The 16,042-nt window shown below is 36.9% G+C and overlaps 1 protein-coding gene across 1 annotated transcript in view; it reads right to left on the bottom strand.

The window, feature by feature from the left end:
• The window catches only part of LOC117293380 (sister chromatid cohesion protein PDS5 homolog A-B-like), a 35,810-nt gene that overhangs the window by 12,944 nt on the left and 6,824 nt on the right, over positions 1–16,042 (bottom strand). Inside the window, exons 4-19 of the mRNA XM_033775680.1 lie at positions 14,638–14,822; positions 13,896–14,103; positions 12,584–12,724; positions 11,796–11,911; positions 11,096–11,190; positions 10,509–10,654; positions 10,009–10,160; positions 8,722–8,835; positions 8,031–8,158; positions 7,661–7,800; positions 6,114–6,332; positions 4,878–5,038; positions 4,482–4,608; positions 3,621–3,845; positions 1,304–1,443; positions 576–699 (exon numbers count right to left, since the gene is read on the bottom strand). Coding sequence (XP_033631571.1) covers positions 576–699; positions 1,304–1,443; positions 3,621–3,845; positions 4,482–4,608; positions 4,878–5,038; positions 6,114–6,332; positions 7,661–7,800; positions 8,031–8,158; positions 8,722–8,835; positions 10,009–10,160; positions 10,509–10,654; positions 11,096–11,190; positions 11,796–11,911; positions 12,584–12,724; positions 13,896–14,103; positions 14,638–14,822 — 2,421 coding nt within the window. The remainder of the gene's footprint in view (positions 1–575; positions 700–1,303; positions 1,444–3,620; positions 3,846–4,481; positions 4,609–4,877; positions 5,039–6,113; positions 6,333–7,660; positions 7,801–8,030; positions 8,159–8,721; positions 8,836–10,008; positions 10,161–10,508; positions 10,655–11,095; positions 11,191–11,795; positions 11,912–12,583; positions 12,725–13,895; positions 14,104–14,637; positions 14,823–16,042) is intronic.

The following is a 16,042-nucleotide window of genomic DNA, read 5'->3' as shown; positions in this document are numbered from 1 at the left end:
CGTAAAATATAAAAAACTACACAAACTACTTGAAAAACCAATTACTTAAAGAACGATATAAAAAGAAAAATGGCAAATGACAAAAACAGAAAATGTTAGAAAGTACAAGGCATTTAGTTAGTATATAGCAATACAAAAGGCTCCCATTTGGTATTGGACTTATCCAAGTTAATATTCTTAACAAAGATAATTTTTCACTTAACAATGTAATGATTTCTATCCTTTTTTAATAAGAATATCTGAGGGCTTATGTAACAATTTATGAGGTAAACAAACACATGTATCGTCAGAAATAAAAATTACATGCCCAATTACAGTGAGGCCTAAACGAAAAGCATAATAAAAAGCTTCTAATTCTTTTTTTAAATCCCCAAAACAAAACATATTATAATTATTACATGAGAAATGAGATCTGACGAATGTAGATATTCCTGAACAGTGGTTAATACTCATCGGTGAAAGGGCAAAAACCAAACAATATAAGATACATTTTGTGCATTAGGTCCTGTTCAAAGCTGAAAGCTACTGAAAATATCACCAATTGTATTATCTGAGTGTAGTACATGTATACTTACATTGATCATGAGTGCAAGCATCTGGAATTGTTCCATAGATATAAGATCATTGTAGGCAGGTACCTGGGCCAGCTTCAACATGGCACAGCCAGCGGCTAGCCTCAAACGAGACATATCGGCTTTACTGCAAAAAGAGTATACAAATGAAGAACATATCATTGGGTGCTTCGAAGAAATGCATAAAATGCAAACACCTTTCTGCTGTGTGTGTTTGGCATAAAATGTTTTCATCATAGCAGGTCACAAGCAAATAAAATGGAGACATTTTAAACTGTAATGCAAAACTGCAACATGATTGGTAGAACTTATTGGCAAGTCAAGATAATTGTTATAGATCTGCAATCAAAAAAACTATAACAGCTCAAGATTTACACTGAACCACATGCCAGTTCTTGAAGAATCAGGAAAGTAAACTCATAACCAGAAAAGTCCAATGGTCTTGTGGTTTTCAATTATAAGAGAAATACCTAACTTTGAAATATCTTTAATATAAACCAAATGATGTTCAAAAGGTTTGAGTCTGTTAAATGTCTTTCAATTATGTTGAGCTAGCCATAAGACTTGGGACTGCGGTCCAGTGTAACATTTCAGCCCTGCAGTGCAAACTGCTACCACACCATGCCAGAAACACAACGGTGACTCTTGTTAAGTTTTTGAGAAAGGATGGGTCATGGATGGGTTATTGTGAAAAAAAAAGGGGTGGGGAGTAAGAAGAATGAGTGAGTTACCTGATAGCCTTTCTCTCCATCAAGTCACCTTCATTCTTAATCATAGTCATGAGTAGACGGATGGTAGAGACACAGGGTGAGGTGTCTTGGGTGTTACGTAGTCCCTCTAACCATTGAACCAGCAACTTCATCGCTCGGATCTACATAAATGGCATTAAGAACATTGCCCATTAACAAACAAGAGTTAGTGATGTTCACATTAAAGTCAACCCTGTTGAGACCAAAGAGGCCACAAATGAATTGCATTAAATTGCCTTAAACATCCACAAAAAATAATATGCATTCGTTTGACATAAAAGATAATAAACTGCGCCAATAAAGTATCTAAACACTTACAAATGATCAGATTTATCGGAACCTGAAATAGTATACAAAAATTGAATTGTTCGTTTCTATTCACCGTTAACATCTTGTGTTGCGCTACGATGCTGTTTGGTGGATTTATGGACACTTGAGTGGCTTAAGGTCGAATTTCAAAAGTTGCAAAAGCCCCTATTCACCCCAATTCCAAAAGGGAACTCACATAAGCATCACACTCAGACAAAATCAAGACAAACGACACAAACTCGTTTCGTTTACATGACCATGAAATTAATTGCAGTATCTTTAACTCTAAAACTGCTGTTATCCTGTCCTCCATTCTTGGTGTGTCCTCCATCACTGTCCTGAACGGCAAGGAGTCGTCTTCTCATACTCTCAATGAGACCTCTGATCTGTCCCTGGTCAATCCCCTGCCATTTCCCGATCAGGATGCGTCGCAAACCCCTCGAGAGTGGTGTCAGGCTTTATGGACTTGTTCACTTTCTTCTTCTGCTGCAGAAGTCACCCTCGGACGGCCACTCCTTGGCAGGTCGTCCACATTTCCCTGAGCTTGATAGCGATTCCACCATTTACTGACCGTCGCTGGTGACGTTTTTACCTGATGAGCTGCAGCTCGCATCGACGTACCGGCTTCTATCAAACCAACGGTCCGTCCTCTTTCCTGTTTGGTCGTTTGAGCCATCTTTCCTGTTATCTTGAAACACCTTTCCTTGCTTACCATTGTTGTATGCCTCCCATCTTTGACCCCTTTGCTTGGTTTACTGACAATTATTGCTGATGTTCATCGCAACCGATTTATCCAAAACGCGACCAAAAAAATCATTTATAAAAGGCGGGCAAAAGAAACGCCGATCTTACTCGTCACAATATAACGATTTAGCTTGAATAGGGGCTTTTGCAACTTTTGAAATTCGACCTTAAGCCACCCAAGTGCCCGTAAATCCACCAAACAACATCGTAGCGCAACACAAGATGTATCAAAATGTGCAGAAATTAACGGTGACTCGAAATGAATAATTATTTTTTGGCATACTGTTTCAGGTTCCGATATATCTGACCATTTGTAAGTGTTTAGATACTTTATTGGCGCAGTTTAGTTAAGGTCATGTCCATAACATGTTAAGATCAGATGGGCAAACAGAATAACCAAATCAAAAATGACAAAATAATACATCACCAAAAAACAAGTTTAGGTACATATATCAATTATCATTGCTGATGAATGAAACAAATAAATGATTAAAGAATGTAGGAAAGCAAAGAATTTGTTCAGAGAAATGTTTAAACATATGTCACAAAGTTAAAAATAAGATACTAAAACATGAAGCAGTCATTAAATCAGTCTTATCAACAGTTCAAAATCAAACAGGTTGATTTATAATATAAACAATCATCAATTTGTCATGTTAAGCAAAGCCAGGTACATTGGACTGGCACAATAACAACACTGGAAGAGATTTGCAAAATTATAATGTTGACAATTGTACATAAGTTCAAGATAATCAAAATACAATAAAAGATGCAAAGGACAAAATCAACAACAAATTATGATCATTCATCAAGAAACATTGCGGAAGAGATTTAAAATACAAAATTATACAAACATTAATTATTAGATGAGATAAAACATGCATTTCCACAATGATGACTTAGTTTTAAACAGTGAATTTAAAATATCCAAGATAGAATGTGGAATGATAGAAGGTGGAAAATCAATGAAATAGTTTTAGGCTAAAATTGTATGCAATTTTCAGAATCATTAGAATGCAATTGGAGAATATAGCTTACATGTACATAATATACAATGATCATTATAAATGCACAGCACATAAATATATATTCAAGGAATTTTGAGAAAAGGAAAATTCATGAAAAATTCAGGTAAATCACAAGCCTGAAAAACAGCACAAAAGTCTTCACCAATACAAATGACACATTTTGATAAGCAAAGTTGACCAGTCATTGACTGTCGTTTATTGGCAATCCTAAACTATACCTTAGCCAGCGTTTCTTCTGCAACTTGGTTGTCATGGCACCAGATGCCCTTAGTCGGTGTCCCTTCAGTCTGGTCTTGCATCAGGAGTCCCTTCACGATACAGCTGGCTATCATTGGCTTCATACTCAGACAGAACTGCTCTGGGACCAGCTTAGCCAGTTCCCCAACAGCTGTCAAGGCAGTCAGATGGTGCTCATGGTCCAAATTTAAGCATTTGTGCAGGCTCTGAATTAAGAGTCGATCAAAACATATCAAGGTTAAAACTTCCCAGAAAAATATATTTTTTCGGGTGAAGTGCTTAATTGGTTCTGGATTAACCAAATTAAACCCCAAATTGGCAACAACAGTGAACTTGCCCGAGTTAGATGCATTCAATAAAACTTTGGAACAATGGTGTTGAGCATACATGTAATCAAGGCCAAATTACAAGGGATTGCATGTTTACAGTGCCCTTGTTAAGACCAACAAACTTGGGAGTACCATCTGTAAGCACAGCTTCCTGAAGCAAACAATTCCCACAAATTTAAGCCCAGATCAGGACCCCAAAAGTTCATAGTTATACAAAGTAGCTTCCCCTTACGTTGACCCTCTCCTTACACTACCGACATTGTATTGTAAACTTGGAAGTGATTCCTGGTTACAAATATTGCAGTTACCGATTGAATGGCTCCTGAACAAAAGTTAGGGAGACCTCCATTATAGGGCTGCAAAATCCTGCAGGTTCAAATTCCACTCCAGTCAATTTGTCCATGTTCAACCCAAATGTGATGCAAAGTCTTACATTAACCAAAACATCATTCAAAATCAAAGTATAAAATGAAAACGATAACCCAAAATAGAAGTACATTCTTGGCTACTCACGTCATACAGCTGCTGGAACACAGCTACTTTGTTCTTGTTTAAGACAGCATTAATGCAACGGACGGCATGTTTGGCTTGGGAAGGAGTCCCCGTCTTAGCTTTGCTTAACAAGATGGGTAAGAGGCACCTGTATAAAAAGCGCAAAAAAACATATAAGGTGATCAAAAGTATAACAAATTAAATTAAAATAAAAAAAAACTTTTTTTTTATGCAGGTTGCCCCAAACAAGGCTCAAAGAACAACTGTTTAATGATAAAAGAACTCAGGTGAGCTGAATGCAGGAATTGATTTCCTTTTTAAAACAGTCTAGAATGTAGGATGGAGCAGGGGTGTCCTTATTACACAGGATCATCATAATGGATTTTAAAATCTCACATTGAACTTGAACAAACTTACGATGAAATGTTTGAGAATTCTTTGTCCAGATTCTCTCCAGTATTAATGAAGATCTGGAGTGCAACATCAGACACGGTGTCGTCGTCGTGTTTCAGCATGGATATGAGCTGGCTGAAGCAACCCTCGCTCCTATAGGCATTGGGAAACACCATGGACAGAATCTGCAACACAAATAAAAATAAGGTCAACTAGACATAGTGTTTTTTGTTAATTACAAAAACACGGTGTTCGGTTGGACGTTACATGATGACGTAGTTCTAAAACATTGAACCATAAAGATGTTTTTTATACAATGTGTCGTTATTTTATAGTTAAACTTGTATCACACTTTTGAACGCCTTGTTTCTTCACAAATGCAATATGTTTGTGTGAGATTGGCATCAGTTTTTTGTTTGCAACTTATGAAAGCCCTTTAAAAATCTAGCTCACCCCTGCACTTGATGCTGTACACAGATTTGATAATCAACAGCGCCCTCTTTGGTGGGCAAAAAGAGAGCGCTGTTGGGAATTCCCCCAAAAAACTTTCGCGCCATATGATTTTTACACATTTTTATTGTTATTCAATACCTGATGACGTCATTATGACGTAATTAGGCCTGTGTTGTCTTAAAAATGCTAAGGTTCAACTATCTATTCAGTTTCAAGGTTCAAATCGATCTCAATCTTGAGTTATGCCGTAGATAAGCTCAAAAGTTGTTTTTTTATGAAAAAATGGACGTTGAAGAACGAGTCACTACTCTTTTATTCCCATGCATAAATGCCCTTTTGTTAAAAAAATGAAACAAATACAGTTATAGACACTTTAACAATTGAAAATTTGAGGTTTGAAATATTTTTTTCCAAAACTTTGTGAATAATCACGTGGGTTGTGTGTACGCGCGCGCTTAGATTACGCGCTGATAGCTTTGATTTGCGCGTTCCTCGTGATAATCTTGGGCACCCGACACACAGAAGCCAGCTCAGTGTGCATAAACAGAGCTCCAGTGTGCATTAACAAAAGGTTTATGCACACCCACGTGACGGGCTCTCCACCAATAGAGTAGAGAAACTGTCTGGGGTATTTATGAATGTTGTTTTTATCTGTTGCATGGATGGAAGCTGTATAAATTGTCATTTCTATTACTTTTATTATTATTAGAAATCAGACTAAGCACACATGCTGCACACATAAAGTGATCCAAGAATTACACATACAAGTATGTAGATAACTGCAAGACTTGCAGACAGTACACTGACCTGTAGTAATTTAAGGCCCCTGACTTCAGTCTGCTCCTCAGCCCTGTCTTCAAATTCATCTGCTATGCCCTCCACATGGTCATAGACTATAGTGACTAGCTCCTTGACTGCGTTGGCATCTACCACCAACGGGGAGATTCTCTCCATTAGGGTCTTCAGAGTATCATATGTAGGCGTCTTCTGTGTGCCTGTCGTGCCAAACTTCTTCATGACCTCACCCTTCAAAACAAGGATGTGGTTTATAAATCAGTTGCAAACAAAATAGAACATCACCAATCTTCTGTAGTGACGGCTAGTCGAAACAATAAGACCAATTAAGAACTCGCTCCACAGTAGTGAAGTTAATAATGAACGATCTTATTTAGCTCAAGTAGTAGTCCCAAACGATTTTCTACCTTCCAACAAACCCTGGACGATATGGAAAATTTTTACTGGCAATACATGTATATCGTCGAGTAAATATCGCCGATATCACGATACATCGTGAATAAGCTTGGGCGATATCTCGATATAAATTGAAAATCGTGATTATTATTATTGGTTTATCAAAAATCAAAAGGAGCAGCCAAAAGGCTGAATTATGTTTAGGTTTTCAATATAAAAACACATTCAAACATCAAAAACCAGCAAATAATATGCAATAAAAGATTATGTTGTGATACCCTGTCTTGCAAACACAAAGGGCTGTTTCAAAAAATATTAAGTCGCAAAACCAACCGGAAGATTCCCCAATTGATCCCAAAATGACAGGGTTTCTTGGACAAAATAAAATATAAAAGACTTTAGCGCCCAGGCGGTCTCCCGCAGACACTACAGAGGTAACACAATGTATCATTTACCTCCCCTGTGTGCATGGTGTGTGTGCCGCGAAATGCACACCATTGGGATCATATTACACAAACCACAACCCATCAGTACTGTTATGGATGCTTATTGGTTAGCTAGAATGAAATGGGAGGGATCTAGCTAAATATGCACACATGTAAGAACAGTCATGCGCAGTAAACACTTTAATAGACACTTTATGTGTGTGTAACTCATAGATGTATTCAGCTCTATAGTGTGACTGAAAAGCCCATGTTTTTACACCATGGGTAGACCGTACACCCCAAAGATCCACACCTCAATTTGAAAGTAGTCTAAAGTATTTAAATTGGGCGTCGTAAGATGTCAGAATTTTAGACTTCAAATATGAATCGCGATATAATCGAATATCGCGATACTTTTTTTACGATACATCATGGGACAATAAAAGCAATATCACCCAAGCTTACTCGTGAAGATTTTTGAAAATTTAAAAGTGCCCTTTAGACAACTTTGGACAACAATGGCTCAACCGCAAGCTGAAAACCGTTTTACAGCAAGGAGGAAAAACAAAACATGACTTTTAATTTATATATAAAAAAAAACATTAAAAATGACTGTGTAAACTAAATAAATTTTTGTTCTAACCAGAAAAATATGAGAAGCTTAAAAAAGAAACAGGTAATTCCCCAATGTCTCTTGAATTAAATTAAAAAGCATGAAGTGTTACTTCATGTACTTACAACAGACTGTAGTGCTCTTTTACAGGTGACCTTGGGGTCAACAAGCTTCTCCAGCGCAGATCTGACCTTAAGATCTTCCTCAAGCATTGATGCCAGTTTCTTGAGATGATCAACAGCTTTGGCTGGTTCGGGTAGATGCTCTAATAGGAAATCAAACACAATCAATAACGGTAAAAGAGTCAACTGAAAAATCTGAAACAAAGCTACAAATATCCCAATCTAAAAGAAATCAGGGCCAGGAGGATGGACAGCCAATAGTACAGATATCGCTCAGGTAAAGATTTGTAGCACAAGACTGCAACTTTTCCCACAAAGACATGATTCAAACTAGAGAAGAATTATATCAATAAGGTTAGTAAGTAAAACTTACTTGAGATGGCAACAAGCTTGGGATCAATTAATTTGACTTTCTCATCTTTTCCTTTCTTAAAGCATTCCATCAGTTCTCGGACTTGAACACGAACGGTGTGCTGACATTTCATCATCTCAATTAGGGCCCTGTATATAAATAGAAGGCAATGTGTCAGAAAAAAAACAAAAACATTCTAAACTGACAGAATTGTATAAACTTGCATAAAGATGAAGAGCTCCACCAACAAAAAAATATACTGGCCTTCTCTTTGCTTGGAGATCAAACCTTAAAAGGGGATTGAAAATTGATATTAACTATTTCTAACCCAGTTACACTGGTCGTCACATAACAATCGGTGCTTTTATTATAATATAATGATGTGATGGCCAGCAGGTATAAGCAGGAACTGGTTTGGAGTTCGGAATTCCATGTACAGCCACAGGCATGCCATGTTCGTGACGACATTCCACCTTCAGGTATCATATCCTAGAGTTGTAATGAGCCAGAAATTTGGCAAAGGCTATTGCTTCAATTGTGCACTACTGAATATATCAACTGGATTTTTGTGCCAAAATATATTTGATTGGCTAACTTTGTCAACTTGGGGTTGCTGGTTTCAAAAAAGTTGGGTAACAAAGTTAAATACTGAATCTAGCATGGCCATGCATAGATCTAGAGATTGATGTTTGATTGGAGAGAGAAAGCTTACTTGACGGCAAAGCGGTCCACAGTAGCAAAGAGTTGGAGCAATCTCTGCATACGTGGCTTCACCTCCAGGGTGTAAGGTACTAGTGTACTGGTGAAGATTCTCTCCACAAGCAGCCTAGAAATAAAAAATAAAAAAAATCATTAACAGAATGGAATGATTCCATGTGAAACTCCTATTCAACAAAAATAAAAATTGTTCACCTAAGTTGTAAACAGCGTTCTAGCAAGGCATTAAATAGGGTGACAGGCCAAAACGCTATCAACAAGTTTAACGATTAATTACTATGGTAAATAAATCTGGATATGGTGATTGGTTGCACACACTTGTGTTTATTATTATTTTACATTAATTAATTTATTTATTTGTTTGTTTGAAATAAATAATAAATAAACAAAATATCAGCTTCATGACCAAATAATTCTAGATCGAATGGACAACAGATAAGAAATTAGTCTTAACATCTTCATTTAAATATTGCTTAGTCTTTAAACAAAAAACTGTATCAGGAGTATCACAAGGGCCCAACAATATTTTGTGGACAAACTTTTACTGCATTATTTGTTTTACTTTTAAATCATTTCAGACGAAATTATTGGGTAAAAAAAATGTCTGTGAAATTGCCTTTGATTGCACCAGAGAGCATCTACATAAACATTTTCCCGGGGCCCTAAAGCGGGAACTGGACCCCACACCGTAATGACATTGCGCTACACGCACACAAATGACAACATTTCTTTAGTACCCCTACCCTATAATTTCTCTCTGGCTAGAACACTGGTTGTAAACCAGGGCTTGATTTCACAAAGCACCAAGATTTTAAAGGACTTGTTACTATCACTGTTGATGTAGCAACTTGATGTTGAGCCTTGGCCTTGTACAAAAGTGCAAAACAAAAATCCACCTTCATAACCTATAAAGTCTTTAAAATGTTCCGCTAAAGGTTTCCAGATGAAGCATTTGCCAACAAGTAATAAGGACAGCGGGTCAACGCATCCATCTGGAGACAAGTTTTGTTGGGGTACCGAGTACCGACTCTCTGTCGATCAAGGCTTACTTATCTGTGGGCAAGAAGGCAACTGAAGACTGAGTTTACATCTTTCCATTTAGCCATGGTGGTTTTTCTTTGTGGTATTGGAAAAAAATGGGACTTCGATCACCAAGTATAAAAATTAACGCTGTATATTAAGTAGTTCAATGCATTTCCTTCTGGTAATAGTTACAGCCAGTTTGTGTGAAGCGGTCATCAGTGATATTCACAGTTTAAACATAACATTTTAAGTAGCTTACCTGTCCTCAATGCAGGACTGGTAGTACATATGTAGAACCTTATCTTTAATCCAGATGATTCGTTTGTATTCTGATCTCACCAACTCTTCATTGTTGAACCACTTCTTATAAATGTGTGCCAGGCCTAACACTGCTTCTTTGCGAATTTTCCACTTAAAAAAATTAAAACGGCAAACATTTCTTTGAGTAAAACTTACAAATACTTCACTGAAACAAAGATTAGAAAACGGGCGTACAAGAGATGACCTACATGTACATGTACAAATGGAATAGGCTTTCAATGATTTTCAGCCTTTTTAATCACATTTTCCCAAAGGCAAACAAAATTAGTTTTCAGACTTCAGTCGGAAGAATATCCTGACTGAGAATATTGTGGACAATGGAGTTTAAAAAAATTAGCAATAAAAAAACGCATTCATTGACAGTTTTGCCAATTACTTCAACAAAAAGCACATTCAGCCGAAACCCTTGAAATGAAGAAGAATAAATCCAAGACTTACTTTTTTATCAAGAGTGCGGTCTTTGATAAGTGTCAGCATCTCATCGCTGATGTTGGTGATGTCTTTCTTTGCAGCCTTAGCTATGGCTGCAACCACCTCTTGCCTCACCCCTTCATCAACATCATGGACGCGCTCTCGTAACTTCTCTGAATTGAGAAGACAAACAAAAATATTATTAAATGGATATGAACAGTACATGAACGACACAACTGATTTCATCATCAGTTTTAACCAGTGACACAGGCAGAACTCTTCTACTACGAACAAGGGAGGTCTAACAAACTGCCAATTAAAAAAACATAGCATTCGGGAATGTTCAGAAAGCAGTCTAGCAATTGTGTAGAAATTCGATCCGGCAATTCCCTTAACATGGTAGAACACAGAGGCCTGGTGGAGATTTGTCATGTTTATTTAATACCTAAGAGAAGTCTTTCAAAGCAAAAAGGTGAAATGCACATTAAAGAAACTTAAACCTTTCCCTCATCCTCAGTTTTAGTCTGCAACAAAAAAACAGGAACATTACTTCAAAGTCAGAAATGAAAACAAAAGGACAGGCTCTAAAACAGACTGTTGGTTGTTATATTTACCTATCAAATCATGGAGGAGGTAGGAATGATGTATGATGAAATCCGACACAAACTGGACACAAGCTGTCCGAATACCTACACTGATGTCACTGAACCTGAATAAGACAGTTATGTAAAATACGTCACTCAACAGCGTTATGTTTACGATCATCACGCAGCATGGCCTATGCTAAGAGTTTGAGATAGGACAGTTAACTCAGAATTTATCAATGCTGAGGGTTTGTTGCATTTTACTCATTTACATTTATTCTAGTTTCTGACTGTGAAAAAAAGATCAGTCTAATGAGCCTTCCCAGCATAGGAAAGATGCCAATGAGGGCAACACATACAGCATCTCACCGCAATCCAAAATGGTAATACATGTAGTTTACTTTTTAAAATGTCAGACCTGTCATTGGTACATTAAAAGAGGATAGTCTTAGTAGATTTTTAGAGTGCTACTACCACAAATATTTTAGGCTTCTCTTCATACAGAGGCCACTGTCTTTGTGTACGTGCCCTCTTAAAATTACACAACAAATTTTTCAAATGGATGATCCCTTTACAAAAAGAAAACTAACAATTAGAAAATTGAGTTCAACTTGAATACCTATGTAGTTTTATTCATCACGTTTGCAATCACCTGTCTTTTAGAAAGGTTTTTTAAAAGGTGAAAAACACAAAAACCTCCATATAATATAATTGGTATCTTGTCCCTTACCTGCCAAGGAAGCAGTTCCACAGGGGTTTGTTCTGGGATGCAAGGTCAGAGTCTTTGTTGGAGAACATCTGCCCTAGAAGGTTGGTGACAGCCAGCCGTTCCCTCTCATCATTGCTCTATATGCAAACAATTATAGGAGAATTGCAAGTCAATTAAGAGTCCAGTTAAATTTGTTTTTTTCTTCAATCACATGTGATATTGTTGTACCAGGAATGTAAAATTCTAGGTAGAAAAAAGTCCAAGCGATAAAACTATTTTGTCCGACACTTTTGCAGTAAACGTATAATCCATGATACAGGGCTATTACTGTATTAGGCATGCAACTGCAGTTTGTCAAATAAAGGGGGACATTTTCCAGGCACAGCAAGACTCTATGCTGTGTTTCCAACGGCATAGTTAAGAGACGCGAACTATAGGAACCAGCTCATCAGCTAAAAATGTGCATACATGGCTTTTTAAGACAAACAAAAATATGGTCCATGTCACATGAGGCAACTTGAGGCAAGAAGAAATGTGGTCACATTTTAATGTTCACATATTTTTCTTGGGGATTGTAAGACACTGGTCGTGTTGTAGAATGCACTGCAGTTAATTGCCTCCAAGTTGCCTGTAATGCTTGCCTCGTGTGAATAGTACAATGAAGGTAGGACACTGGCTTTTAGTATCCCATAGAGCAAGTTGAAAAGTGGTGTTTGATAGCCCATAGTGGCAATATCGCCAGGCTAGTGTCGCCTGGGATGCTACTTAACTAATAGTGTACTACTAAAATAATAGTTCAAGACCCTTACCTTGAGTTTAAATTCTAGCTGTGGTAATACTGACAGCAGCAGTGTGCTGGATATGGTGTTGAGCTGATAGATGAGCTCATAGGTATTGCTAGCTAACTCCGTCTCAGTCGTCTTGCCCAAGATCAGAACATTGTTGAAGAACTACAACGAATGTTCAAGGCATTTGTGTTATTACATGTACTTTTTGTCATAGTTTCTTTCCATTCATTTGTTTTATTAATGCAAACAAACTGTGACAAAAGTACATGTAAACCCTTTTTTGAACTGTTGTACTTTTTGATGCAATAGTTGACAAAAGGGTTTATTAAATTATCTTTATCTTAAAACAAAACAAATGACTCAAACTCAATGATGTTATGGTCATGTCAAACAAATAGAACAATGAAAGATGGCAACAATTAAAAATGCACTTTACATTAGAATCAATACACATCATCATGGACTACTAAAATGCAGTTACTGAGCAATTAAAATTCACAAGTAATCATGAACATTGAACAAAATACACAAGTCATTGAAACAAAGTTAAAACACAGTGCATTTACAACAGCAACTTTAAATTTGGAGTTAACAAGAAAATACACATCTATAAATGGAAATGTAAAAGATATAAAAACACACATCATAATGCAATGCAAGTACTGTGAGATATTAAATGCAGGGACAAGCCTAATTCAAATGCACTGCATGGACTTAAATCCCAAACATAATCAGAGAACACATCAAATAAATACAGAAATTGAATTTGGAGCTCACAGGAAAATACATATAGTATACATAAAATGCAAGTATTGTAAACAATTAAATGCAAAATGCACTTTGAAACTTAATAGGGGAAAACTCTGCAAATTAGGCATCATTGCATCCAATTGCAGGCAGTACAGTGAATAAAAGTGGCCACATTTAATGCAAGAAGTCATGAGAAATTATCAACACAAAAAATGGAACCTTATAAATGGATAATGAAACATACACCAAATCGTGTAAAATCAGACATTCATATGCACAAGCCCAAGCACAAACACAGATTTGTGCATGCACTTAATCCCAAACTGAATGCGTACCACACATGAACATTTAGTTCACTTTTAATACAGGCAGTTTGGTAATTTTGAGTCTTCGTTCTAATAATTTTGAATTCAGAATTGAATTAAGAAAGAGCATGAGTTACAAACAACCAAAAGCTTTTAATGATATGAATACATGAACTCAAAAATGTGTTTTTATTTTGTACAAGAATATTTAAAAGCATGTGTGCAATAAATGTTGTTAAAATATCACAATCTTGCAATCTACATGTAGTAATACTCACGGCTTGTATAGATGGCTCAATACTGGTAGCTGTCCTTTTTACCAGCTCCTTGGCCATTTGGAAAGCATGTGGATTCTCAGCCTTCTTGGAATCCAGTAGATTTGCCAGAATGACCTCTAGGAGGTCAGGGGGCACTGCGTCATTCTCGCTGATGAGGGGACACATTACGTCCAACATGAAGGTACGCACCTTGGGTGAGTGATATTCACTTGGAAAACGAGAATACATGTTATACTGTTAGTTTACAACTTCTAACTGGCAACCCCCTAACAGAGTTGTGTAATGAGAACGTTGCATCAGTTTACTTTGGTGAAGTGATTGTTGGATGCCATTGTCAGTCCAAATGTATCTCAAAGAGCATTCAAATCTGAGGTCCTGTGTGCACACATACAGGTTTTGCTTTTTTACTGAAAATGGCTTCTTACCCAAATTGGCACAAATACCTCAATATGAAGTTCTTCCCTAAAGAAAATATTGAGGAAAAGGGGAAGGCTATATACATGTAGCTCATCTGGTAGAGCACCGTCATATAAGCCCAGAGTTGAAGATTCAAATCCTGCTCTTTTCTTTGTTCACCCCACAATTAAATCCTAAAATCAGGAAAAATCCTCATATAGTTATTAAAAACATGTAGGAGGTTTGCAATTTTGACTTGCCCAGTGACAAGTAAAACTTACCCATCATGTTTCTTTTTAAAGATCACAAAAAAAGATAAGAATCTCAAGGGTTCTCATCAACTCACTTTGCGATGCTGAAGAAGACATTGAAAAGTTCCACAAAGATTTCATTGCAATCCTCCAGCTCCATGCAGATGTTATAGGACTTCACCATAGCCAGATTCTCTAGGAGGTAGAAGTAACGCTTCCAGGAAGGGCCATCCACATTCTCAAGACCCCACAGCTGCTTGTTAAGAAACTGGAATATTATCTGTAAGGAACAGAACAAAATGAAACTCAAGTAGTGAATGGTTGTATTCGCTCAGCGGCTGAACCAAAGGCCCTGGGATGGGCTGACGTATCTGAAGGTGTGGTGATAGACCAAGTTTTCTCATCTACATGTATGTGATGGCAAGTTTGGCCTCATTCAAGAAAATCTGAAATTGCAGCGACAAATCCTGAAATAGATATAGACCAAGCCATGCATGCAAGTTCTGCATGCTGCCGAGTGGGTCATGGCAGCACAAAGTTTTGTACACAAAGACATACAAAAATCATTTTCGTTTGAACTTTTTATGCGAATCACTCTCTCTACCAGTCATGCTGTCCTGTCACAGTTCTTGTAGAATGCAAAGTAAAAAGACTACGAGCCTTTATTGGAAACCATGTGACTGCTGCGTGTGTTGTATCGCTGCGTGTGATCGCGGAGTGGTAGGTAGGTGTTTTGCGGGAATTTCTAGTGAATTTTTCCGATGATTATCTCAACCATTCTCAACCGTAAAAGTGTAAACATACAACCGGACATTTAGTATGCATATAACAATTTTACAAAAATTAATTTTTTGACGTTATTTTATTGTACAAATTATGTCAATCAATCAATCAATAAAACATTTATTTTCACATCACATGGAGGCATCATCCTAAAAGCCGAGGCTTGTGGCGGATGTGCCCGTTACAAGATTACAGAACAAAACAGGAATACAGCACTAAATAGACGAATAAATAAATACATACCACTACGGTAGATAACTACACAAAGGTTTAACCATGGTAATGAAAATATAACAAAGGGACAGCAATTAAACAAACAATACAAATTAGAAAACATAGACGAGTAAGTAGGTAGGTAAGTAAGTAACGGCTAAGCCAACTACCAGTATAAAACAGCAAATCGATCAATTATGTTGGGAATTTAGTAAATTAAAACGTTTTTAGTCGGTATTTAAACGAGCTAATTGAGGGGCAATTAGTAATTGGTGGTAGAAGATTATTCCAGTTTTTTGGTCCAGTGAAAGAAATTGTGTGTTGGGAAAGAGTTGATCTAAATAGGGGAACATGAAATTTAGCTGATGATCTAGTATTGTAATCATGTACGGTGCTGTTAAAAACAAAAAGATTGAGTAATGATTTAGGAAGTTGGTTGTTTACAAACTTATACATAAAAACATCTTGCTGAAATACATTTATATTCATAAGAGACAATAGCTT

The sequence above is a fragment of the Asterias rubens genome, chromosome 8, assembly GCF_902459465.1.
Source record: "Asterias rubens chromosome 8, eAstRub1.3, whole genome shotgun sequence".
In the NCBI taxonomy this organism is placed as follows: Eukaryota; Metazoa; Echinodermata; class Asteroidea; order Forcipulatida; family Asteriidae; genus Asterias; species Asterias rubens.
Note: the sequence above shows the minus strand (reverse complement) of the source record. Positions and strands in the feature narration are given on the sequence as shown.